Source organism: Desarmillaria tabescens, assembly GCF_030435595.1.
Source record: "Desarmillaria tabescens strain CCBAS 213 chromosome Unknown EV420scaffold_3, whole genome shotgun sequence".
Taxonomy (NCBI): domain Eukaryota; kingdom Fungi; phylum Basidiomycota; class Agaricomycetes; order Agaricales; family Physalacriaceae; genus Desarmillaria; species Desarmillaria tabescens.
In genome coordinates, this window is record NW_026848302.1 from 617,211 (window position 1) to 640,571 (window position 23,361).

The window sequence follows — 23,361 nt, forward strand, 5'->3', positions numbered from 1 at the left end:
AAAGCGTGGAAAGTTCTAGTAAAAGTACATTTAGTATAAAAGTAGGTACTGTAGAGTAGATCCTCATGCGTTTGCAGAGCTCAGCCAAGCGCAATACTATTGGCTTGCTACCACACACGTGATACTGGGAACGAACTGATACCCCGTTTTCCAACAACGTTCTTACCAGCTCCTGGCTTGGCCCATCTTCATCAGGATCTCTGCCTCAGAAATTGTTCTTCCTATCGCAGTATGTACTGTATGAGTTCAAACTTCGTTCATAGTCTTGTGTGTATTTGGCTCACTTAACCTTTGTAGGCTTGGGATCCTTTATGTCAACTAGAATGTATAGTATCCAGGGTATCCGAGGGGACTATCCAGCGCATGTCTTGTGCTGGACATAATCTAGTGAATATCGAGGTGCCAATTATCGTTGTGTCGATTATGAAGCACTTCTATTTTGTCTTGAAGAATCCTGATGAAATTCTAGGTGCCAATGTTTCTCTAGCCATGAGATGAGGGTTTCTTGAGGTAAGTACTTGTCACGCTGGTATGCGGAGATATGAAGTGTTCTAGTTTAAATTCCATCTTGGTGAGGACGATGTCATGTACAAGAGTACGCAATCATAGAATCTAAGCACAGTGCTGCTAACAGAGGTAAGAGACTTCTCTCCTAATTTCGTCTTCGCTTCTGGAGATCATATTAAATAAGACTAGGCTCTTATAGTGCAAGGGAGACAAGAGCATTGCCTGCATAATTTGGGCGCGACGCGACGGCAGCTTTGACATCCTCGAATTCGCGAAACTTCACATGGAGTTTGAGTCCAAAGATTGCCGGCCATAGTCTCCCCTAGGCAGACTCTAAGCAGTTTTAATTGGCCGGCATTTGTTGTTCTCGTTATTGTTTTCATGTCATCGTGTCCTCTCAAGCTGTCCATAACTCTTCGAACCCCATTCTCACGTTCACTATGTCTTTATGTTCTGAGTAGCTCTCTCTCTGGAATTTGGGTTACATGCGTAAGAAACGCATACCACCGATGTTGAGATCCCAATGGTCTCCCGAACGTTCGCCCTTTGACTTACTTTCCTTGCAGTGGCCATTCTCCAACCTGATATTCCCAGTCGCTTGTGAGGTCCTGTATCTGCGGACAAGTTGTAGGTTTATATATACATTGACTGTACTTACTTAAAATACCTTGTTCCGGGGGACCGGTTGTTGAACCGATGAGTCTTGTTCCAGCAAACGCATGTTGCGATAATTGAGCATTTGTAAATGTAATGTACAAGAAAAGATTTGAACACCTCGTGAATGCTCTCGAGAAAAAACCCTTTGACTTTCTTTTCAACCTTCGCAATCTTCTTCGTAGTCTTCGTCTTCGTAATAGAAATAGAAACCTTCTTTGTCTTCCTCGACGCAACCAAGATGGTCTCTTGGGATGTTACCACCGCCTCGTCAACAAGCGGTCCGACGTGCTTCAATTGGATGAGACACCTTCCGAGGGAAGTAAGAGTCCGACGAAGTGGTGAAAGGTGAGGCGACGGGAGAGAAGGCGATTTGGAATGACGACGACATGCATCATGCAAACGGCCTCATTTCAGCTTTGGCAGTCTTAGCGAGACGCCTGATTTCTTTCTTCATATGGCCAGGCGCCGGCGGGAAATGTTCTGTAAACGGGACATAAGTAAAACGATCTGCCTACCACGAAAAACAAGCTTACTCTTTGCGCCCGCTTTCTTGGGCTCCGCAATAGCGTCGTCGCATTCTGACGGTGTTTCGACCAAGGTAGAGCTGGAAGGTGAGAAAGACATCGATGAGGATGGGGCTACCATCATTGAATATCGGGATGTGCTTCGCCCTGCCTTAGCCGTAACAGCCATGCGGGGGTATTCGGGCACGGAAGGTGTCATCGACGGACACGCCCAGAATAATAACAGAGCAATGATGCTCTGTGAAAGTGATCAGTACGGATGTAACGTGAGCAATTGAAGGGACATACCTTGAAAAGACCGAATACGGCCTGTGCCATAGCAATTGCAACGGCGAAATGGGAACTGGTGGTTTGGATCAATTCGGTGTTGTTGTTGGTAATCATATTTGGTGGGGAAATTGTGAGGAATCGCGGGGGTATTTATGCGCAAGAAGGGGGACGATCGAGGTGAGTATAGGAGTACTTAGCAGTCCATAGTGAGACACTTTACCTAAGCCTGTAGAACAGAATCTCTGTTCTTAGAGAGCCTGAGAGCTTCCTGAATGCCTTTCAAACACATTTGTTCTGTGGTAGGGCAGGTACAGGAAGAGGAAGTCAGTTGAGTCGTACTGTAGGTCCTCATGGGCGGTTATATGTGTCTATATCGCTAGAAATACTTCCGCGGTGGCAGTTCCTCGACGCGAATAGGAGCTATTTTTGCTGAAGTCATTCATGACTGTTCTGTGGGGCTGAAACGGTGACTTGCCGTGCACTCGGATAACCGACAATCCTTGAGATTGGCATCATCTTTGGCTACAGAACAATATTTGGTCAATGTAATCACCAATTTCTTCCTATGAGCAACATCGTAGTCGTGAACATGCAGTGTTAAATGACTGATTCGGACCACCGTCACGCCTGAAATCAAAGTCTAAGTGATACAACGGTAAGTATCGCGTATTACCTTGAACGAAAGAAAGTCAGGGATCAGCTACCACAACTGCTGAACCTGAGAGTTTTCTATTTGATTGGTTGAAAAGGACGCTCTGCTACGACAAGACTTCATTTCAAGGCGTGATGCGTGTACATATTGGAAGTTACATCCAATGTAGAGATTCCTGAGATTTTTCAAGTTAGTAACGTCTTCCCAAGGATAGCACTGCACTTGCTTGAGTTTTTGGTCCGGTCAGCGAAGAGAAAACAAAATAAGTCGGCCGAATTTCGGTGTTGAGATATTATGCCATGTGATCAACGTGGCATAGGGCCAGTGCACAAGTTTCTTCTTCTCTCTCTTCCAGCTCGTAAAGCTACGAAGCCGGACGTTCACCCTATTTCTACTTTCTTTGTTCTGTAAACATGATTGGACAATGCTCCTAAATGTCTTCGAGAGCTGCAAGAGCCTGTCTGTATCCCCTGTGGTGAGTATTACTGATTCACTTGTTGAGCGCAAGCTAACTATCTTATTGATTTCATTTAGGACATCTTTACTGCAAAATATGCTTATTTCAACTTAAGTCTGAAGCTATCAAGACATGCTCTTATTACCGGCCTGCATGCTGCGCTTGTCACACGCACTTCAACATGAGCAAGTTTCATTCCTGTCGTTCGATGTCGATACCATTAACGAATAGGCTAACACAGACTTTATTACCGAAGTACGTGTCGACTCATTTCCCGCTATGCATTTTTCTTACCGCCTTGGATAGGAGCAACGTAACAACCGTCCCTTCAAGGGCAAGCCCCGCTCCATGAGAGACGTCCGCGAGCTATTTATTAGGCCTGTATCGTTGCCTCCGGACCTCGAGGCCGAGATCATATCTCTCAGGAAGAACTTACAGGCATACGAAGAGGCCTTCACGAAGGAGAGGGCCCGTCTTACGCAGGAAAAGGACGACCTCGTAACCTCTCACCGAAGGGAAGTAGCAGAGCTAATGGCTCGGATCTTTGGCTTGGAGGAGAGCAACCGTCGGCCCGCCCAAGGATGTCAGGAGTTACTCGGCCCGGCTTCCACAGTCAGTGAACGCTCCCCTGGAATACAATATGACCATCGATCCGGACAAGTGTGCTTGCGCTTTGCTAAAAGAAGGGGAATGTATGGCGTCGGAAATTCCGGGGTTGAAGGCACAGGTCACTTTACTACTCGCGTCATTACGAGAATCCAAGGACAGTGCTGTCAACCAAGTTGCCATTCTCGAGAGCCAGAAGAAGACGCTGCAGAGCGATAAAGGCTTGTTGCTTGCCGAGCTAGAGAGGGAGAAGATGTTGCGAAACGAATCTCAGTCGAAGCTAGACCAAGTGACGCAGCAACTCACGGCTCTAGAGACGACCCTCGACGACCAAGGGTCTACTTCGAAGGCTGATATCCAACAACCCACGACGAAGAGCATCTAAGACGATCAGACGAATACGCACTTAGACGCATCTCAGACGAAGGATGGACCATTTGGAGGCTCGTATCCGGTGTCTTAACGTGAAACTCATGGCTTCCGGAGACGAATACCGGCGACACAAGGCGCACCTAGAGGGCGAGGTCAAGCGTCTCTTATACCAAAACGAAAAGAAGCAGATCGAGCTGAACGGATCTCAAGTGACGATGAGGGCGTTGAAAGGGCGTATTCGATGCTTGGAGACCGAGCTCAGTGACTCACAAAAACTCGTGGCGGAACTGGAAGCTCATCGACACAGAGCCGCGGGACTAGAGGCAATCAACACTCGATTGGTTCCGGATCTAGATTCTGCCCGCCATCTGGTGAAACTTCTGACGACCAACAACGAAGTCCTCCTCCAGAAAATTATTGAACTTGGGACTGATGCTACTGGTCTGGAGATCAAAACGGCGCGCCTCACGGACGAGATTGGTTTATTGCGGGATGCACTGCGAGAATACGAGGAGGAGAAAGAGGTCGAAGAAGCCGTTCTTAACCTTGACGAGCAAGTTGTTATATCTCTCTATTTTCTTCTAAAGGCTAATTTCGGCTTTTGTTCAGAGATCAGTCATCCGTCGAAGCTCCTAGCCAACGATCAGACTCCAGTGTTGTGTCGACCTCTTCAGACTTCGGTTTCGCACATCCAGAAAAGCCTTCTTCGTCCTTGGAAGTGCCTCCATCAGCTGTGAGCGAAGGAGCGCAGAATAGTAAACTCTCGGATGACGATACCATTGTTTTGGGAGATCAAGATGAAACTCAGAGTTCCGATGCTAATTCCGAAGTTGTCGACTATGTTCTGGTACAAAATACCTTGGCCGATGCTCAACCTTCATCGACAACGACGCGTAGGTGTGTATTTGGGACGAATGAGATTTCCAGGAAAATAAGCCCTTGACTATTCGCGAATTCTTCTCGCTGATGGAGGGTAGAATACGATTTTGTCCGCATCGTTCTCGCTTAAAGCAAGGTTCTCTTTTTTCTATTGTACATGTGTAGCTGTTGTTTGAGTCAAATTTATGATGATGGATGGGAAGAAAATAATGTGCCAATGTAGAGAGCATCGCTGGACTGAAGGTATACCAAAAGAGATAAGGTAAACACCGTAAGCTTAGATGAACTTTCATTACCGACCGACACTCCATGATTTTAATCAAGTATCTCGGTCCTACCGTCGAGGGTGACATATAATTAGCAAAATAGGCCGCGTTGTAGTAGGTCCATATGTACTAATGGAATGGGTTCCACGGAGGCAATTCCTATACTTGAACAGGAAGCTCTTTGATTCACAGCTAATAAATATGCTTGCTGTCGGGAGTCCCTTAACAGCCGACTAGTGATGCAAGCTTGAGGAATAGGAAGAATGGAGGAATCCGATACGACAGAGAAAAGAGGAACAAATTCATTTGTTTGTTTCACAATACAGCATTTTACTACGCCATGCGCTTCAAACCATGGCTGGGATCTGGATGCTGGCAATGGTCCAGGTCTTCCCACCGTCGGCGGTCACCATGTCGGAAGCTACAACGCCCGTTCCTTTGCCCAGAGTCGAAGAGAAGCTAGGGTCCGCCGATTGAAGGACGATTGTGGTGTTCGTGTATTTCTACAAAGCTGTCAGTAGGCGCTGAGCTGAGCGCGACGGCTGTATCTTACCTGGACGGAGGTAGAGCCGGTGCAATCAGATTGGCATTCAGTTCCGGTTCCGAAGCCACCGTTCAAAAGAGGGCCGTCATCTAGAAGAAAGCATTGATTAAGCGCGCCAAGACCAGGAATTTAATTAAGTGTGAGAAACAATATACGCACAGCTTTGAAGGGTTGAGATAACCTTTCCATCAAGGGTGACAGGTCTAAGAGTGTATTAAGCCTGTTGGCGTTTGAAGTAAATGATACCGAATACGCACCTGGTCCCAAGTCAGGTTGTCATCGGCCTAGCTATGATACATATCAGAAGCTTAACCTGAAACAGATGTATAGGAAAGAAGAGCGAACCTTGTAATGGATGGTGATAGATTGATCGCCGTCAAGAGGAGTCAAGTCGCCGTTCAACTGAGTAGTAGCGCCGTTTACAACACTATATATTTGTCAGAGATAACAGCAGGGCATTTTGAGGATGGAAACAGACCCGAAGTAACTGGCTGTAGCACACCACTGAGTAGACGAGGCGCCACAGCTGATCGATCGTATGAGTATAGTAACAGAGCTAGAAGCCACACACATGCTTACTAGGCGTTGTTGTCGGCGAGTTGGTCCACACCAGCCTGGATCAGACCGCTGGTCGAGTTGCTTATGCCTTCAAAACGTGTTCAAGTACCAAATCTTCGGAGAAAAAAAACTGCGGATTACCTATCCACAAGAAAAGAGCGCTGTAATACAGTCAGACGGATAACATTTTAACGCGAATGAAAGACAGACTCCTTAGGGGTGATTGGGGGAGCTCCGGGCGTGAAGGTCGTGGACGCCTCAATGATAGCAGAGCTCGTAGGGCCCAAGGAGTATGCCGGACCCCAGGAGTCGGCCTTCACGGCAGCGAGGAGAGCCAAAGCAACAAGAGACAAAGAGAGCATTTTGTTCAGTAGTGAAACGCGGAGAGTGCGATGAGGTTGTAGCCAACAGACCCTTGGGTTTTATACCGCGACAGGACTGAGACTTCGCATTGGAAACGGAAAAAAACTGGCGATGTTCTTCCGACATGGAACCGCGTATATTCTTTCTGGGGGCGGGTTACCATCTTGTCGGGCTCCAGATGGTCGGGTTGGAAGAGTAATATTCTTGAAAGGCCGTACCGCAGTAAGGCTAAGAGCTATCTAGCGCCACAGTAAACCACGACTTTGGGCAGCATAGAGGGGAGAGGTAGGGTCGAAAATTGAAAAGTGAACTAACACAACGGCTTCGAAAGAGCGGTGGGACGGAACGGCCCGGTTTCACAAGGTCGGACTTGTGGCATAGGCACTTCGCATATATCCAGGAGAAGAGAAAACCATGCGGAACAGATCCCAATATTCTGGACGTCCCTGTGAGGATTTGCAATAGATGAGCCTGCCTGAACAAGAGGTCACCTGGGCAGAGAAACTGGATAGAGAACCTCCTAGGAAGGTCACGAAAGTCGTAATGACACAACGGACGGAGAATAATCAATGTCAATATAGTCAAGCGTAGCAACGAAACGAAACTGTTGTGTCCACGGAAATTACAGGATGTCCGACGTGATCAAAGAGTCCGCGGCCCGATTTTCAGCGCGCTCTGCCAGTCCGGCAATAGCCGAAGTAAAGACAACCTAGCGCCAAGTATCATGCTGTCGTTTTCATCTGCTGCCTCAGTCAGATTCGGACGTAGAACTGACGTCTCTCTGTTATCTTCACGCTGTTTTCGCAGCCTATGCCGTATCTATGTGTTTCACTCTGATAATGCTTTGTGTACGAATTCACAGGCTCTTGCTAACTTAGGCCTTCCCTAGCAACCCTGAAATCCGGAAGCCTTTGTTAAAGTACCTCTTTCGTTCCTAGTCAACCGCTTACATATGAAAAACTAGCACCTATATAAGCTTGGACAGGTCCTGTATCTTCGCATCCAACATACCAGCCTGATTTCGTGCGTAAGCTCAGGATGTCCGGCTTCTGCAGCTTGTCTTTCGACAATATGATGAGCCTGTTTGTACTCCATGCGGTGAGTTTCGTCTCAGCTAGAGTCCATGCAATACTGGCTCATCACCTTTCCTTCCTTGGCAGGATATCTCTTTTGTTTGCAATGTGTCACGAATCACCTTTCGAGTACTTCGCCTGATGGTTTCACTGGCTCTTGTCCTAAATGCCGCATTTAGTTTCCAATTGGTCAGTCTAAAAGCTCATCTAGATCTTACTTCGCCACTCATGAATTCATTCTTTAATCTAGCTACACCCGCGCCGTCCAGGTCAAACTCCTTCCTGGAAGATTTCGTCAATTTATCATGCCCCGCCTTCGACATGGATATTTTGACCGGGCGTTGGTGGAACAAAACGGAGCTCTTGTTCAAAACCCGGTACAATACAATATCCCCGAACTGATGAAAGAGCTTTACGACCTCAGGAGACAATTAGATTAAATGGAGGATATCAAGACTCAACGAGATGTTGCGAGGGTTCAGCTGTTCTTTTCCGGGTGTTGCCTGGATCAGGCCAGCGTGAGGCTTGCAGCTTTAGAGAAAACGAACAGAGAGGACGAAGCCGCGCAGGCCGGTACAAGGTATATCGATTTCGAAGTAAGTATCTGGTTTGAATTGAAGGACTGATAGATGATGATCTAGTTCGAAGGATCCAGCTACCACCGCTCCAACCAACAGTGTTTATAGCCAGCGCCGGAAGTCTTTCGGGAATGCCGTCAAAGCGTTGAAGTCGGCGGTTGATAAGTCTCTGATGTCTTGGGTGTAATTTTAACGATTCTAACGCTTCAAATATATTATTTTGCGGCTCTTCAAGCTCCAGTCACTGTTTGATTGTCGATTATTGCAGCGTCTTCACGATTTATGATTAGATGGCAGCGTTCATTCCAAGTCTGCGGGATCTGGTTTTCACCCACGGGCCACGTTACACGTACTTAGGCGCCTTGATCTGAGGCTTGCAGTTCGGATTTGTATCAGATCGAAAAAGCTTACTTCGAAGCAACTGGGAATGACGTGACATAGTCGTACCTCTGTATTCGGTATAGCCGTCAGGTTGTGATAAGGAGGTGTGGGTCCATATTTACAGTTCGCTAAGCGGTTGATGGATGTTGCCACAGCCACCCAGGCCCACATCATCCGCTCATCATTGAATCCTTTCTATGGACTCTGAGAAGTCAGAGTCAATAGAAAACTATGAGAGGCGCTTGGAACAACGCTCTGTGGAGAGAATCCTAGGTCAATGCATTTTTCGGGTCATGATTTCCTGCCGCTCAAATGGCACGCAACTTGCGCGGTGGGCGATTGCCTCGTGTAGGCATGGGTCTATAACGTGGGAAATACCGTGAGCGATATCAAAGCGCATCATGAAACGATCAAGATGCTAGAGATGCCAACTCTCGTACTGTACATACAAGGGAGCTAATATACTCAATGACATATGAAACCGCTTCTCCGGAAACGTGCCATGTTGGTATTCAAATATTCATATCCCGTCGCTGCTGATACGGCGATAATTTGCCACATCGCAGTTCGAGCTGTCAAAAGGCAGAATAGTGAGTTACCCTGCAGGAAGGGAAAGCAAAAATTTCTCGAGGGCGACCATCTCCCAGACCCGGTGGAAATTTTTATCTGGACAATGCCTCTTGGACGACGGATTTAGAGAGCCATTATGACGTCTGTAGAAAACGTTGACTTGACTGTCGTGAAGTACATGGGTGGACTGGACCATGGCGCCGAAAGTCTCCGAAACAATCAGCAACAAATAGATGGGGTAAATCTGGCACCTCGCGAGCTAGTGCTTGACTTGCTGTTCCCGTCACGACTGTTTCCCTTTCGACCATTCTTTAGCGACGGCTGTCTGCTAAATTTTCGGCCATTGTCACACCTCGAAGTGGATGTCTGCGAGCTCGAGCTCTCCAATTCCAGTACCGGCCGTTCCGCCGCATAAACACACACATTCTTACGACAGATCGCTGTCAAGACCGTCTTCGCGGACATCTGTCCGTTCTGGACGCGCCCCCAGTCCTTCTTTTTCTTTAGACGACCCCAGTAAGTCATGCCAATCACCAGTCAATTGTAACCAATCTGTTCCGTAGTTGCTGTTCGCAACCACATATCCACCCTCAAACACAGCATACGCCACCAACAGGCGCAGGTTCACGATCTCGAGAACGTTATACTTCGTGGCCCACGACCTTACCCTGACCTATTCGAACCAACAATGGCGGCTGCAGCGACATCACCTCCACCACAGCCGTTCACTCCGTCAAAGATACCAAAGAGATCGAGTTTTGACAAGGGGATATCTAGACAGGACAGCGGTTTGCCCATGCCGAGACGGGAACGCGACAATGCGGTAGACGATGGTATAAGAGAGGGAATACCAATGTCATTTGGTGCTGGATCAGTGAGCCCTAATACTACTAAGCGGTTGCCGAGCCCTACGAGGACGTTGAGTAGTGAGTATTTTTATATTTATTCCCAGCCTTTCGTTAAGTCATGTTGAAAGGGATACCCATTTCATCTGTAGGTAAGTGACTCCGGCAGCTTATGCGCCCCTGCTCCCATTTACGTGTCCACAGGGAACGCTCGGGCCCTAGCTGATGAAGGCCAGCCTCCAACACAACGGCTTACCGTTGATGCCCCGCCTACCCCAAACCATGCAACCCTCTCGCCGTATCCGCCATCTTCACCTAATGTTCCATCTTCGCCTAGTCCGAGACGCATGTCCCTAACGCCCGGTGGCACGACGAAAGTTCTGGCCGACCTGCAGACAGGTGTGGTCAACGCCCGCAATGCCCTAGAAAATACCAAATCGCAGTTGAGGTTGTCGCAGAGGAGCGTCGCCCAACTGACTCGACAAACGGAAGATCAGAAAGAAGTACTAGAAAGGTTGAGGCTAGAGAACGAGGGTCTGAATGGTGTGGTAGCAAGGAAGGAGAGACTCTTGCAGGAGGTACGACTCGCCTCGTCTACAGAGGTCTCAAACTAAAGCGAACACAGCTTCTTGAGCGCGCGCGAAAGGCCGAAGCCGAAGCCTCTTCACTAAAGGCCCAGCTGAAATCAGAAACATCCACATCGAAAAAGGCGATACGAGGAATGGAATCCTTCACTAGCAGAGGCCACCGCGCTCTCACAAAAGTCGGAGAGAGAATACATTACGCTTAGAGATTCGATCAAAGGCTTGGTTGAATCATTCAAAACAGATACCGACCGGCTACGAGAAGAGATGCGAAAACGAGAGGAACGGAATGAAGAAGGATACAGAGACGATAGCGGTCAAATACCAGGCGCTATTGGAGGAGGTTGAAGGGTGCAAAGGGCTCAAAGAAGAGCTAGAGAGAACAAGGGCCGAAAATCGGAAACGTGGAGAGGAAACTGAGAAGATGTGGATGAGCGATATTCAAAGCTTGAAAGCGGAAGTTGGGGAGAGCGTAAGGATGGGCGAGAAGGACAGTGCTACTGCCAAGTAAGATTCTTGGGCTGCTCGAGATTTGTTACTAACTACCTTGACATCTCAGGCAACTGGCGGATGAGCTTGCGCGTCTTAGAAGACTCATGCAGCGTACAAGGGGACTATCTGAAGACGATTCCAATACCGGCGCAAAAGAGGATGCAGAATCAATACCCACGCCATCGTCATGATCCATTCTATCTTCTCCTCTTGTGGATATTTATTCCGTCTCTTGCTTTCGACATTGGTCACTTTTGCACAACACTAACGTTCTTCACGCACGCATACAACCACGTTTTCCCTTACTCGCATACGCTCATTTCAGATGCATATTAATGTGTAATGATTTTTACCCGGGGCCTGGGTGCCTTCTCCAACTTCATGTTTGGCAGTTTTCTCTGGGACATGACATTCACGGACGGAAGAAGCTAGAGATGACGCCACCGTTCACTTTGGACTTCTTCTACCTACTTTCTTGGAGGCTATTCGAAATAATGGGCGAGGAGGGTGCTCCCACTTTCCGCGCCTCGTCCTTGCTCTAAGGCCAGTACCTCGACGTTAGCCTGGAAATACACCAATGTATATCGATGCAAACCTCATACGGCTTTCCCAGAATCCGTCCATTTAGCAGCTTAAACATTGGGACGTCTTAAACCCATTCGGCTGTCGTTTCGGCATCAGATTTACAGTTTGAATTATAGGAAGCTTGCGGTTCTCTTGGAGTGTGGAAGCCCCAGAATCATGAGGAACTGCGGTTCACTTTTATCGGGCGCCCTAGATACGATCCAAACAGAATTTGAAGTCTGTTTCAGGTGACTGAGCAGCAGCTCATACATTGTCGATAATGAGAAATGGTGATCTGCTTACCGTCACTAGATAGTTCCACCTTCCGCTCCCGTGAACCTGGTGCACTCTACCTGGTCACATACCTTGTTCTTTCGTCGTTCATTAACGTGTAAGGTCTAATCAAGTATTAGCCAGCAATTCTGAGTACATTAAAGCTCTATTCCAATTAATTTCAACGGATACAGCTGAGATCCCTGTCCAAGGCTTTTTGTTCGTTTTGTCAACTTTTGTCAGCTTCCGAGTCGTTCTCTCCAGTGCACGTGATCGTGTCAAAACTTTTAGTCCCCCCGCAGGTTTCGACTCAATCGTTGACCAGCTTCACTGCACTCAGTGCTATCCTTTCTTCATCCTGTGAACAGAACCTCCGATATCATGTACTTGGTTACGTCAAAGCGTTATCCTATTCTGTTTTGCAGCGCGGCTTCAGCATCTCAGCAAGTACCACATGCCAGATCCAGTCGATAAGGCTGATGCCAGTGCATGATGGGACGTCGAGTCGAACGATGAAGAGGGCAAGGGATCCTGAAGGCATAGAAGATGGAGATGATGAAAACAGATAGCAGAAGAAGAACTAACATGCCTATCCTGCTGCTGGTCCTATATGGGCGGCCACATCTCATACGTTGGGATACTTGTCTTGAGGACCTTCGCTTGCTGGTGATAGGCGTAAGGACCGTCCATTTAATTGCACTCAATACGGAGAGCATCGATTGCGAAAGTACGCTTTACGGATGGTCGAAGAGTCTCAAAGCAATGTTGATATTTTGCTAGTCTCGTGAGTCTCAGGGCATCTTCTTTATATTGTAGCTCAATACGGATGCAGGCAGACCTCTTCTTTGTGGTCGTCATTGAATTTGGAGCCTAGCCGTTCCGCAGCCTTTAAGATGTCGGCATCGTTCTTTTTCAACGTGCCCTCGTTCATACATTCTTCCATTAACTCGTTTCCTTACAATTCCTACATCATATCCATACCGGTGGCCACAAATTACGGTGCACGCACTAGCCTGTTTCTTGGTCTTACGACAGTCGTGGCTGTTCGGGTCAAACAGTGTCTCCGCCATTACATTGCTCTTCCCACCGGAGTGGCCCGATCCATGACAGTATTGATATGTTGGGTTGTGCCGGTGCCAACATCTTACCGGTCTTCTACCCGAAGTCTTACACCTACCTTTGGCAGTGTTCTTTGCTGTTCTCATCTCCCCCGCAATATCTCTATCATACTAAGCAATAGCTTAAAGTCTACATCTAATCTCTTGCATCCTGCGATTGCCTTGTTTCACCTTTCTGGAGAAAAAGAGGATGTCGTGGCAGTCGGGCGACTCCGGCTAATGAATGTTGCATGGGATGATTGCCTGCCGTCGTAGACTGCAATCTGGTTGAAGAGGACGGAGAATCCTTCGTTATTACCAAAAGCAATCAGATAATATAAACGCGAGATCGAATCGGCGATGGATATGCGTAATCCGCATTTCTGCCTAAACACGTTAGGTCAAGTGGTGAGCCGTTTTTCTGCTTTATTTCGGCGCTTCGTGACCACGTCTTTAGGCACGAGGCATCATCACACTTTGATTCGACCACATACGTCACCTCTTACAGTGGCGTCGCCAGTCGCAATTGGATGAAGAGTACTTGAGCTGAGCTGTTATCTCGGGGTTCAAACCCGACGCCGCACCGAATACGAGGACATTCCCACCGATGCATTCCCTCTAGTACTCCACTATCGCTTGAACAGCTACAGTACCACACCTCAGCAAGTTATCTTCCAGAATGACATCCGTCCATGTAGCTCCGGAATCACCTCATACCACATTACCGCGCGGCTCAACAACAAGCAGATACAAGCGAACAAGCCGCACACCACACACCACAACAGCATTCTCATGTGCATCCTACTGTTGCTTGTGTCTTTCCTCAAGACAAATGAGCAACGAGCGTTGATGTGCGGATCGAGCCAACTACCCACCATATGTTGTAGCTATGGCATGGAGGCAGCACTAGTCTCCGTTCAACCATAGGCCAGCGACCGATGACGTTTACGAGCGTAGACGCTTTGCACGCGTATGTAATAGCGTGTATCATCTTCCATCACCTCCTTGTGTGCATTCGCTTGAAGCTCATTCACAAGCTGTTCCGGCACGCCACTGCCCAATAACAACGGCCGCCCCGACTTTAGGAATACCTGCAAAAAGACAATTCAGAGTCGATCGTTAGTGATGACAGCTCTAAAAACGCATTTACCTCTATATCTTCCCTCATCGCCACTCCGATACGCAGGTCCAACGCGCTGTCTGTCACCCACGGCGTCGCGGGAATGAAATACTCATTGTATATCACATCTTCAAACCGCGGATGATGCGAAACCCAATCACGGATATGAGTCGCAGCGTTAACGTTTCCACCTCTGCGTCGTGCAGCCATCTCGAGGTATGCCAACCATCGTGGCCACCATGGTTTCTCAATCGTGGTTACATCCACCTCGATGCGGTGGAAATCTTCGTCGTAGCAATGAAAATCCCATTCCGTAAGATCAATCAATCCTCCCGGCCGTAGGACATGGCTTATTTGGTCGATCATATGTTGATAATCTCGGATCTTGGAAGAATGAGATTCAAGGGGGATGCATACGATTTGGAAATGTGGCTTACACCAGAAGATATGAGCCGACAGTGGACAACATTAAAGTCCCCGTAGAAATGTTCCAACCCAAGATTGATGTCATCGACTTCGCTCCTACCCGGTGGTCGGATCGGAAATCAATTTCAGGGTGGAAAACGCGTCGCGACTTCGTACCTGCAGTTAGGAGGCATGTAACTGGTGGAATACCAATGCATGTCAATGATTTTGGAACTTAAGAACGAAAAGGGACGTACGGTGATTGCATAGGCACAAGGTCAATGGCAACGGCGTTACTATGAGGGAAGTCAAGTGCTGCTTCCATTATCCTTGTTCCGGATGGTGAACTTGAATTGCGAAGGCGAAAGGAAATGACATACCAAGCGCCACTACCGCAACCCAAGTCCAACACAGCTCTCGTCTCTCCTGGCATATCGTCCGCCATAACTTGCGGCAGCGGCGGAATATACTTTCCCATGACCTCTTTAAATATCTCGTGCTGGCGGTCTAAATGATGTTATGGCCGAATCGGAACTTCCGAAGTCTGTCTCACCTAGACGCTCTAACTCTTCTGCATCGGCGGGGAGGCCGTATATTTCCGAGATATTATTCAGGTCGCGTCCAAATTGATGGACATATGCTTCTGCATGCAATGAGCTCGTCATGGACCAGACAGAAGGTGCGGGCGACACCGAACGTGTAGAGGAACTCGTGCGAGAGGTAGACGATGTGCTTCGAGCCAGTTGTGAGGAGGCCGAAGAAGATCTTTCACTGTCGTCAAAGTCATGGTGGTCTGCGTCGCTCATTAATGTGCGAAAATTGACGCTAGGTTGGATGCGAAGGACCCTATATAACCGCTCGTGGAATGCGGTGTGAATCTCGGCGGACATCATCGTGCTATCCGGTACCTATTAGCGGATGCTATTCCTTCTTCCGATCATCTTAGCTTTCCATCCTATAAGTAAACTGGCCTATTCATCACTTTCTAATTCCCAACATTATCACCATCCGTTCCGAACCGGAATCTTATTGACTATATGCTCCCATTGCACCGCTCGATTTGATAGTGGCCGTGAACGAGCAAATTAAATGCGTTCGCAACACCGGTGCCCAATTCATCTTGTTCCTACACGCGCGAAGGTCAACTAAAGCTATGTTGAATACTACTCTGGCTGTGGAACTGACGATGTGGGAACAACAACACAACAGGAATTATACAACAAAATTCAGTATCGAGTTCAGCTTGGTTCACCTTCAACAACGACTGCTGTTCTCGATCTTAATGGATGTCAGGTATAGGTGTCGAGGCTTTAACTTCCAGTTTCAACGGGTTTTAGGAGATTCCAGATGATACGGTTTAGACCCTTCAAATAATGCCTTATGGGGCCTCGTTCAAAAATCCAATGCCTGATCGCACATCCTCAATGTGCGGTAACGATCCGGCATCAGCAAAAGGTAGAGCTTCCTTTGCTTCCGTTTCGCGCACTATTATTATGTGTGACCATACACCCACTGAAATGACAGCGGCTCATCCTCTATTCTATATGTCCCTCGAACCATCGCGTTTGAAGATGGGATGAACAGCTGCTGTAGAGTCTCGATGGACAGTTCGATCAATGATAGCTACACACTCGGATTGCGTTCAGACACTGCCTTCTCAAGGATTTTGAAGTCTCCATGGGCTAAACTTCTGGGGAAGGAGGGGGTTCAGACGTCTTCCTGATTGTGTGAAAGGTTTTCAAGAGGGCGTGCAAGTGTCAAGATACGCTGGCTAACATGCAGAATCTTAAACGATGTCCTAAATGGCGTACGGTACGGATTCTGTGGAATCGGGAGGATCGGTGCACTACAATACAACATAGAACCACTTCAGAATCATATTCAGCTAGAAGGAAATATAATCGATGCAGTGACAGTGTAACCAGAGGCGCGTGAGCACAGGGAGGGACGTGCCACTTCGATACCCTTACCACCGAACTCACGCGGTATCCCCGATAGATGGACGAAGTCATTGATATGGAGGTGGAACGTTTCATTACGAGAATAGCTACAAGGCCGTTATCAATTCATCACTGGTAGTATGATGAAGAAGCAGATAAGCTGATACCCAGGCCGTGTATGTCTGTACAATTAATGGACCATAGAATAGTGATAGAATAGTGAAACAACCAAGAATAACATACTCAGCAACAAGAAAGGAAAGCGGGCTTGTACCATCGGGCCGGTTGGTGGTACCTGGGCCGCAACGGGCCGTCATAACTTGTCACTTGGAAAAATGCGAGGCTGAACTGCGAGCCCGAGCTTATGAGCCCGCCATTAGAGTCGGGCTTTTCAGGGCTGGATCAGGATGGGTCACGGGCATTTGGGATTGAATTGGACATCCGGTAGGTTGCGCAGTCCACAAACCTGTTAGGTTGCATTTAGTTAGCATCTTATGCGCTGCCTCCGCTAGCTCACGACATCCCATACACCGGGATTTCGAAGCCGTAACTTATCTATCATTTGACTATACATGAGCAGAAAATTTGACAATGAGTGTTGTTTTTTATATATATTCTATTTAGGTTCTTCGAGTTGCTATTGGGAAAAAATTGCAATGCGTATGGACTCAGTGAATTATGGTATAAAAACGCCCCCTCTTAGTCTCTCAGAGAGTCAGACACTCTATACATCACTGAACTTACCCCCCTCTCTCTCGCTGACTTACCCACCATGTGAATGTCAAGTTGTTGCCAATTCAGCGTAAGAATCCAATGATATTTCATGAATAGCATATGAACAAAATACAGTTATAGATAGGCTGTCGTTTTGGTAATTTATAATACTTGACTTCAAGAAAATGTGAGGACGAAAAATTCTGGGGAAAAATCTGCAAATCACCGCGAAGCCGTTCAGGTGACACTGCAAGTGAGAGGTAAGTAACGGTAAAAAAATGTATCAAAAAAACTCGCTTGGTACAAGAGGTTTGGTAAGTTTCAGTAGTTTATCCCCCCGGGGGCCGAAGGTTTCGTCACTCTGGTGTGCTTCACTGTGCTCACTGTTGTACGGACGCCGGAATAGTGTTGCGCACGAAACTCCAGGTTTTGATACACTGCGGGGTTTCGGACCGGTGAGTTACTGATTAGTTACTGCCAGTATTTTACCTCCCCTTCCTGTCATGTGACAGGTGTTTGAGGAAAATAATTCCATACCACTAGACGTATATTTCGAGTTCTAAGGTAAATTCACAAATGAGTTATCCTTATAAATGAACTGCATTTTATTATATCAAGAAAATGTATAAAACGCGAAGGCAGGAGTTTCGGAAAAAACCTGCAGTTACGACGCGTCAGTCATGTGATAGGTAAGTAACGGTAAAATATCGTATCGGAACACCCCCCCTTGAGGAAGGATTGGTACCAAACCGTCCTTGGAGGTTTCGTGCGCAGCCTAACCATGAACCGGCCAGAAAAAGGAGATATCCAAGTAAACATGTTGAGTCTACGCCGAAGGGGAGTTGAACCCCTACCGCTTGCTGTAGCCGGCTCAAGCCGCATTGATGGAAGGCAAGCATGATAACCGTTTCACCATCGGCGTACATGCTTGTGATCCTAGCCATACATAAATATCAGATGCAGTACGTAGACACGAAGAACGCGCAATGTACACATTGTGATCCATTAAAATTTGCCCATGTCGGCCACCACGGTGATAATAGATACCAAGCAGCCAAAGATCATCGAATCCTTCAAGTGCTCCGTGTCAATCACCGAAATCAAAATTCTAGTCAAAGTTGCAATATCGCCACACGACGCACACGTCTTGTAAAGTAATCCACCATAACACTAAGGGTCCAATAATAAGATAAATGCCGTATATCATACAGAAATCACAAAATTCCAAGAAAGCAACTGACGAAAGCAAAAACAGATAACAAGAGTATAGCACGAATAATATATCTATGCAGTGAAGGGGGTGTGGAGGTTCATCTCCATCTAACGATATCCCCCTCTAACTCGACCCTTCTCTCCCCCCTCCCTCGCGAGCCAAGACACCAACGCCCCGCACGACCTTCGCGCAAATCAAACTCCTCCCATCGATCCTCCGGCATACCTGCATTGAGAAACCCAACCAAAGCGGCCACAGTCAAATCCGTATCAGGAACAGAATACGTTGTCCGGAAGAGGTGTATCAACGACGTATGGATATGAGATAACCTACATCACAATCGATATTAATTACGGTAGGTGTGAAGTAAAGATGGATCGATAGACTTACCGCCCATCGGGGCTATCCAAGTCGACGTAGGAAGAAGTCGATGAAGATGAGGTTCGCGGGGGAGGCGGTTGGGCCGGTGTGAACGACACAGAGCCGCTGACACGAGGACCGACGACGTCTTCATCCCAGCTCCCCTCCGCATCCTCGTCCTTCTTCCGATTCCACGACCGCGCGCGGTCGTGGTGGATGGGCGTGGACAGGGTACGGTGCCGAAGTCGAGTGACGCTGTTCGCGCTCCTTCTGTGCCCGTTTCTGACTAGATCCAGGAACTCCGATTAATAAAAGATCAAAATAAATCAAGGATTCGAGCAACCGTACCTCCGCATTAAACACTTGCCGCGATGCTGCAGCCACGGATAGGCACAGAAGCTCGAGTCTTGTCGGAGTTGGACCCATTTCTGGCAGAGGCTGCAGAAGACTCGGTTTGGTTCGACAGAGAGAATGAGGGCGTCCGCGCGAAGAGTAGCTGCTCGCTGCTCGGCGTTGCGTCTCCTACTCTCGTGGGCAGGAGTGGACGAGGGCGGCGGTTGTGACGAAGGCTGAACTGGCGGGGAATCTGTCGGTCGGCGGGGTTGCTGGGGCTGAGGCTGAGGTTGAGGCTGTGACGAAGTTGACGGCGAATTAGCACCCTGGTTGGCTGAAGAATGATGATGGTTGCTGACGGAGCGCGCTCGGCAAGCAGCACGGTGTTGAGCCCAGAAGGTTGCGATCATCCGGGACAGGGACGGGCACCCAACAGTCGCAAATGGCGCATAGCACGCGCTCAGCGTCGAATTTTCGGACGTCAGGATCCTTTGAGAATGCGGCATTGCGCTGCTCGAGAGCGTAGGTGTTTTTAGGAGGTTCTAGAAATTTCATTGAATATTTTGTGGGAATAAGCGCGAGGGAAGACGTACATCTTCTTGGCGAGACAGCTCTTACGGTGGGCGTCCCAGGGTATGCTACAATAGGTCGAGTTCGGCCTGAGCCTAATCCACTTGTCGCACGAGGCACACAGCACCCTATATGCCTCGAACTGAGCGACGTAGGGGTCATTCCGGAGGTAATCAATCCGTTCGTCTTCTGTGCGCTTGGCACGACGGCGCTTTGTCGGAGGCGGCGGTGTCGGATTCGGCTCACTGCTGTAGTATCAGATCCATAAAACATGAGTGACAACAGTCAAAAATAGTCGGCAGGGTCGACTGACCAGGTCATCCTATGAGCATCCCAGTGCTTGAGGGTAAACTCGCCGTTATTCTCGTCACGGAAAGAGACGCTGGTGCTGCAGGTCTCGCATATGACGCGGCCACTCTCATATTCTGATGGCTGGATGGGTCTGTCTCCGCGATATTTCCTGTCCTCTGTGACGGGTGGCCTATTGTCGATACTGGAGGCGGAGGGCCGCACGGGGCCGCTTTCCTAGCGTCGGGGGCGGGGAGTCGGAGCGCTTGATCGTCGGGGGCGGGGTGTTCACGGGCGGGGTGTTTGCCTCGAGTCGCGGCGGCGGGGAGTGATCACGGCGAGGGGTGGCGCGCTCTACGGCGTCATTGGGAGTGACGGCATCGACGGGGGAACGGGACGTCGAGCGCGAATGAGGGGACAGCAGGGGACGACATGCAGAGAAACAAAGCAAATGGTCATGGAGGATGGCAAGGATAACGATATTTAACATGGACGGACTCGCTACATATTCGGCTCACCATTATGTTAACTGTTACGAGTTTGTCGTAGACGGAAACAAAAATGAAAAGGCCAAAATTAAAAATATTATCGAGATATGTATGTCACGCGCGTCACATGTTCTATTTTTAGTATTCTTCCTAGTTCGAAAAGTTCAAAGAGAGCCATATACTGTATTCGAGGCTGTCAATTCCGCGGACAGCCCTCTTTTCGCCTCCTCGGGTGGTCACAAAACAGTAAACGGATCAAATCGATAATTAATTTTGATCCAAGATTTTACACAATCGTAGCGGATCCTCACCTTGAAGCAGCAACCGGCGACTTGCTCAGCGGAGAAGGTTCATTCGACAGCAGTCCAGGACCGATCTGCGACTCGTACGTGCTTCGCGGGATGGTCTTCCATATAGCAGCCAGGCCCGTTTTTAGTCCCGTGTTTTCATTCAGTTCTTCTCCGAGAAAAAAGACTATCCCAAACTTACTCACGAGTCCTCATTCGAGTTGCACGTTTCACCATTTATCGGGCCACTTGTCAGGTAATCTCCACTCCCAGTCCATATGGTGATTGTTCTATTAAACGATCATCAGCCCAAGTGGGTCTCCAGAAAGAAAAAACAGGCTGGTATCGAGCCTACGTCTCGCTGAATTACTGCCTCCGAAGACGTACATGTTCGGGTGCTCCTATGTCTGACTTGACTCCCGGAAAACAGGCAGCCCAATGTAGTCATTGGCCTATTCCATCATGGTCAGTCTTACCCATTCAATAGGCTTTCATCGTAGCATCCACCCATCTCAAATCTCCACCCATGTTCCGCCGCATTACCATGCCCATGTCTCTCCATTCAATTAGGCTGCTAGCGACCCAAACTAGACTCAATTAATCCCCCGATTTAACTACCAACGACTAGACTTTCCTTCCTATATTCTGTTCTGTTCTTTTCTTCTGTTTGAACTCTGTCTGCTGAACTGCCAGTGACAGGCCCTTAATATCCACAGATGACTATCTCCACCGTCAATGACTCACCACCGTCACTCGGAATGTAATGACCCTGATATCATCCTGTCCATCCATCCTTGTCTCAGCTGAAACAGAGTCCGTGCTAATCCCATGCATATCATGCTCCACCTCGAACTCAATTTTCGGGATCCCATCTGTCGGACTTTCCTCCTATTTTCCCTGAAAGCCCCCCGTCTAGCCGTATGCCATTTTGAAGATATCGACTGTCTGATGATCTTCGTACCTCGGCCTATCCCCATAGGGCGTCCCCACCGTAACCGTCACGCCGGCGCCGAAATAGACTCTTTCCATCCTCGTCCCAGGAACTGACATCAAATGATCCTGCCATTCCCTATCCACGCCGCTCCAATGGCTCACGCTCATTTCTCAAGTTTCATAGCGTCGATAAGTTCCCTCCTGTCAAGTCTTCATTACTCCTTTCCTCGCTGTTTCACTACTCTGATATGGATCAATTCAAAAAAACAACAACGCACCGCGCCGACGAGAAGCCCCCACATAATAGGAAATTTCCTGATCGAGGCTCTAAGAACTATAGGCGCGCGTGTTGCTAATCATACTACAAGCCACACCCTGGGTTACGTGATTATTATATGGGACGAGCCAGCAATTGTCGTCGAGGTCTCCATAGTCGTTACCATTATCGTCGGGATTAAATCATTTGAGTGTTCGAATTACCTCACTTAGCGGCCTAGGACAGCGGCCAGTCCACACATGTTTAGACTCGGTCGTCATGTTGGCTGTGCATGACATAGTAGTAGACTAACTGGCATACAGTTACATCCAATCGGGTATGAATAATGGAAACCACATATACGAGGGGAGGGATCGAGTTTTATAATAGTTTTGATGGAAAGCATCCAGGTCAACGATGTCGTTGACAACAGTAACATACGCAGAAACGTGTATAGAGACCACACGGGAGAAGACCATCAAGAAAGAAACTTGACAGCTCAAATCGCCGAGAGATGATAACCTTTCATGTTAAAAACCGACGCCACTTTGGCGAAAATAAACGGCAAGATCTAGACTGGATAAAATAGAGAACTAAAACATGATGACAACCTAGGTTGGTTAAAATGATTGGGGCGCAACATATGTACAACTGCGTTAGCGTCGGTGATCGGTCATATATGATAGTCGTAAGCTCAAGAGATACTGGACGGAGAGTACCCGCGGGTGATTGAGAACATATACAATCGAGCCCTTGTTCACTTATTATTAGGCCCCAGCTCGAAGCTTGTAGACGACACAGGAATCGGATAGACGGTTGCCTCGTCAGCTGGTTGACAAGTTCTCGAAAAGGAAAAGCAAAGGTCTAAACCTCTACGGAACGGCATATGGATGTCATCGTCCCTGCAGATAGAAAGAGAAACCCATTTCAACGCAAAACATCAGATTTGGTTCGCTCGTGACTGCGGCTTCCAAGTTAAAAACATAAGGTGAAACTTACGGAACTTTTTGCGCCTTCGGTACGGAGGGGGAGTGGGTCAAATGTCAAAAAACTTTGCGAGACAATAAAGGTATGGCGCGAGGTGTGAGCCTGGATTTGAGCTTGTCATAAGGACCGGGAAGGAGCCCCACAAGAAGAGAAAGGATAGCGGTAAGACAGGAGGGGAGAGCTGTTAAGCTCGAGAAAATGGAACAAGCAAACGCCAAGAATGAACGAGGCAAGAAGGCACTAGTAAACACGACGCCACAGGGCCACGTTCCTGTCCCGAGTCCCGACATCGCCGAGGGGGCGGGAGCCTGAGAGAAGTCGCTTTTCCAAACATACACCAGCAAGTCAAGCAAGC

At 48.2% G+C, this 23,361-nt stretch overlaps 7 protein-coding genes and 1 non-coding gene across 8 annotated transcripts; 3 read left to right on the plus strand and 5 right to left on the minus strand.

Annotated features, from left to right (window-relative positions):
- Nucleotides 1–1,555: 1,555 nt before the first annotated feature.
- On the minus strand, nt 1,556–2,072 carry EV420DRAFT_1635946 (uncharacterized protein; the record flags this gene model as incomplete). The annotated part of the gene is made up of 3 exons (XM_060476516.1): nt 1,556–1,644; nt 1,698–1,926; nt 1,977–2,072. The coding sequence occupies 3 exons, from the start codon at nt 2,070–2,072 to the stop codon at nt 1,556–1,558; spliced, it is 414 nt and encodes a 137-aa protein (XP_060337504.1).
- Nucleotides 2,073–4,146: 2,074 nt separating this feature from the next.
- EV420DRAFT_1635948 (uncharacterized protein) lies at nt 4,147–4,988 on the plus strand (the record flags this gene model as incomplete). The annotated part of the gene is made up of 2 exons (XM_060476517.1): nt 4,147–4,602; nt 4,662–4,988. The coding sequence occupies 2 exons, from the start codon at nt 4,147–4,149 to the stop codon at nt 4,986–4,988; spliced, it is 783 nt and encodes a 260-aa protein (XP_060337505.1).
- A 549-nt stretch (nt 4,989–5,537) lies between these two features.
- EV420DRAFT_1474327 (uncharacterized protein) lies at nt 5,538–6,654 on the minus strand (the record flags this gene model as incomplete). The annotated part of the gene is made up of 9 exons (XM_060469203.1): nt 5,538–5,693; nt 5,744–5,823; nt 5,894–5,915; nt 5,992–6,018; nt 6,080–6,161; nt 6,213–6,260; nt 6,314–6,380; nt 6,434–6,453; nt 6,503–6,654. 9 exons carry the CDS (start codon nt 6,652–6,654, stop codon nt 5,538–5,540), a joined length of 654 nt encoding a protein of 217 aa, XP_060337506.1.
- A 696-nt stretch (nt 6,655–7,350) lies between these two features.
- On the plus strand, nt 7,351–8,541 carry EV420DRAFT_1506106 (uncharacterized protein; the record flags this gene model as incomplete). Its single annotated transcript, XM_060471309.1, has 6 exons — nt 7,351–7,406; nt 7,711–7,753; nt 7,816–7,906; nt 7,979–8,105; nt 8,193–8,308; nt 8,370–8,541. Coding segments are annotated over exons 1-4 (288 nt in total), but the record flags the coding sequence as incomplete, so codon positions are not given.
- Nucleotides 8,542–9,619: 1,078 nt separating this feature from the next.
- EV420DRAFT_1698955 (uncharacterized protein) lies at nt 9,620–11,772 on the plus strand (the record flags this gene model as incomplete). Its single annotated transcript, XM_060479468.1, is given in 7 exon segments — nt 9,620–9,773; nt 9,821–10,183; nt 10,234–10,254; nt 10,307–10,680; nt 10,792–10,911; nt 10,931–11,193; nt 11,246–11,772. The coding sequence occupies 7 exon segments, from the start codon at nt 9,620–9,622 to the stop codon at nt 11,367–11,369; spliced, it is 1,419 nt and encodes a 472-aa protein (XP_060337508.1). The 3' UTR covers nt 11,370–11,772.
- Nucleotides 11,773–13,652: 1,880 nt separating this feature from the next.
- EV420DRAFT_1300141 (S-adenosyl-L-methionine-dependent methyltransferase) lies at nt 13,653–15,443 on the minus strand (the record flags this gene model as incomplete). Its single annotated transcript, XM_060468380.1, has 8 exons — nt 13,653–13,929; nt 13,988–14,203; nt 14,263–14,616; nt 14,670–14,754; nt 14,815–14,835; nt 14,895–14,966; nt 15,018–15,144; nt 15,191–15,443. The coding sequence occupies 7 exons, from the start codon at nt 15,441–15,443 to the stop codon at nt 14,030–14,032; spliced, it is 1,086 nt and encodes a 361-aa protein (XP_060337509.1). The 3' UTR covers nt 13,653–13,929; nt 13,988–14,029.
- Nucleotides 15,444–18,118: 2,675 nt separating this feature from the next.
- Nucleotides 18,119–18,213, minus strand: EV420DRAFT_t51. Its single transcript has one exon. It is a non-coding gene; the product is annotated as a tRNA-Gly (tRNA).
- Nucleotides 18,214–18,397: 184 nt separating this feature from the next.
- Nucleotides 18,398–20,626, minus strand: EV420DRAFT_1506121 (uncharacterized protein). Its single transcript, XM_060471310.1, is given in 9 exon segments — nt 18,398–18,418; nt 18,602–18,833; nt 18,895–19,043; nt 19,063–19,150; nt 19,213–19,551; nt 19,580–19,739; nt 19,816–20,015; nt 20,081–20,234; nt 20,281–20,626. The coding sequence occupies 8 exon segments, from the start codon at nt 20,543–20,545 to the stop codon at nt 18,602–18,604; spliced, it is 1,587 nt and encodes a 528-aa protein (XP_060337510.1). The 5' UTR covers nt 20,546–20,626; the 3' UTR covers nt 18,398–18,418.
- Nucleotides 20,627–23,361: the final 2,735 nt, after the last annotated feature.

Excerpts from the sequence above, each read along its gene's own strand:
- EV420DRAFT_1506121 (XM_060471310.1), bottom strand. The coding sequence starts at position 20,545 with ATGTTAAATATCGTTATCCTTGCCATCCTCCATGACCATTTGCTTTGT. Across the intron at positions 19,740-19,815 it reads CATACCCTGGGACGCCCACC|AACCTCCTAAAAACACCTAC; the intron begins GTAAGAGCTGTC and ends TGAAATTTCTAG. Across the intron at positions 18,834-18,894 it reads TTGGATAGCCCCGATGGGCG|GTTATCTCATATCCATACGT; the intron begins GTAAGTCTATCG and ends ATTGTGATGTAG.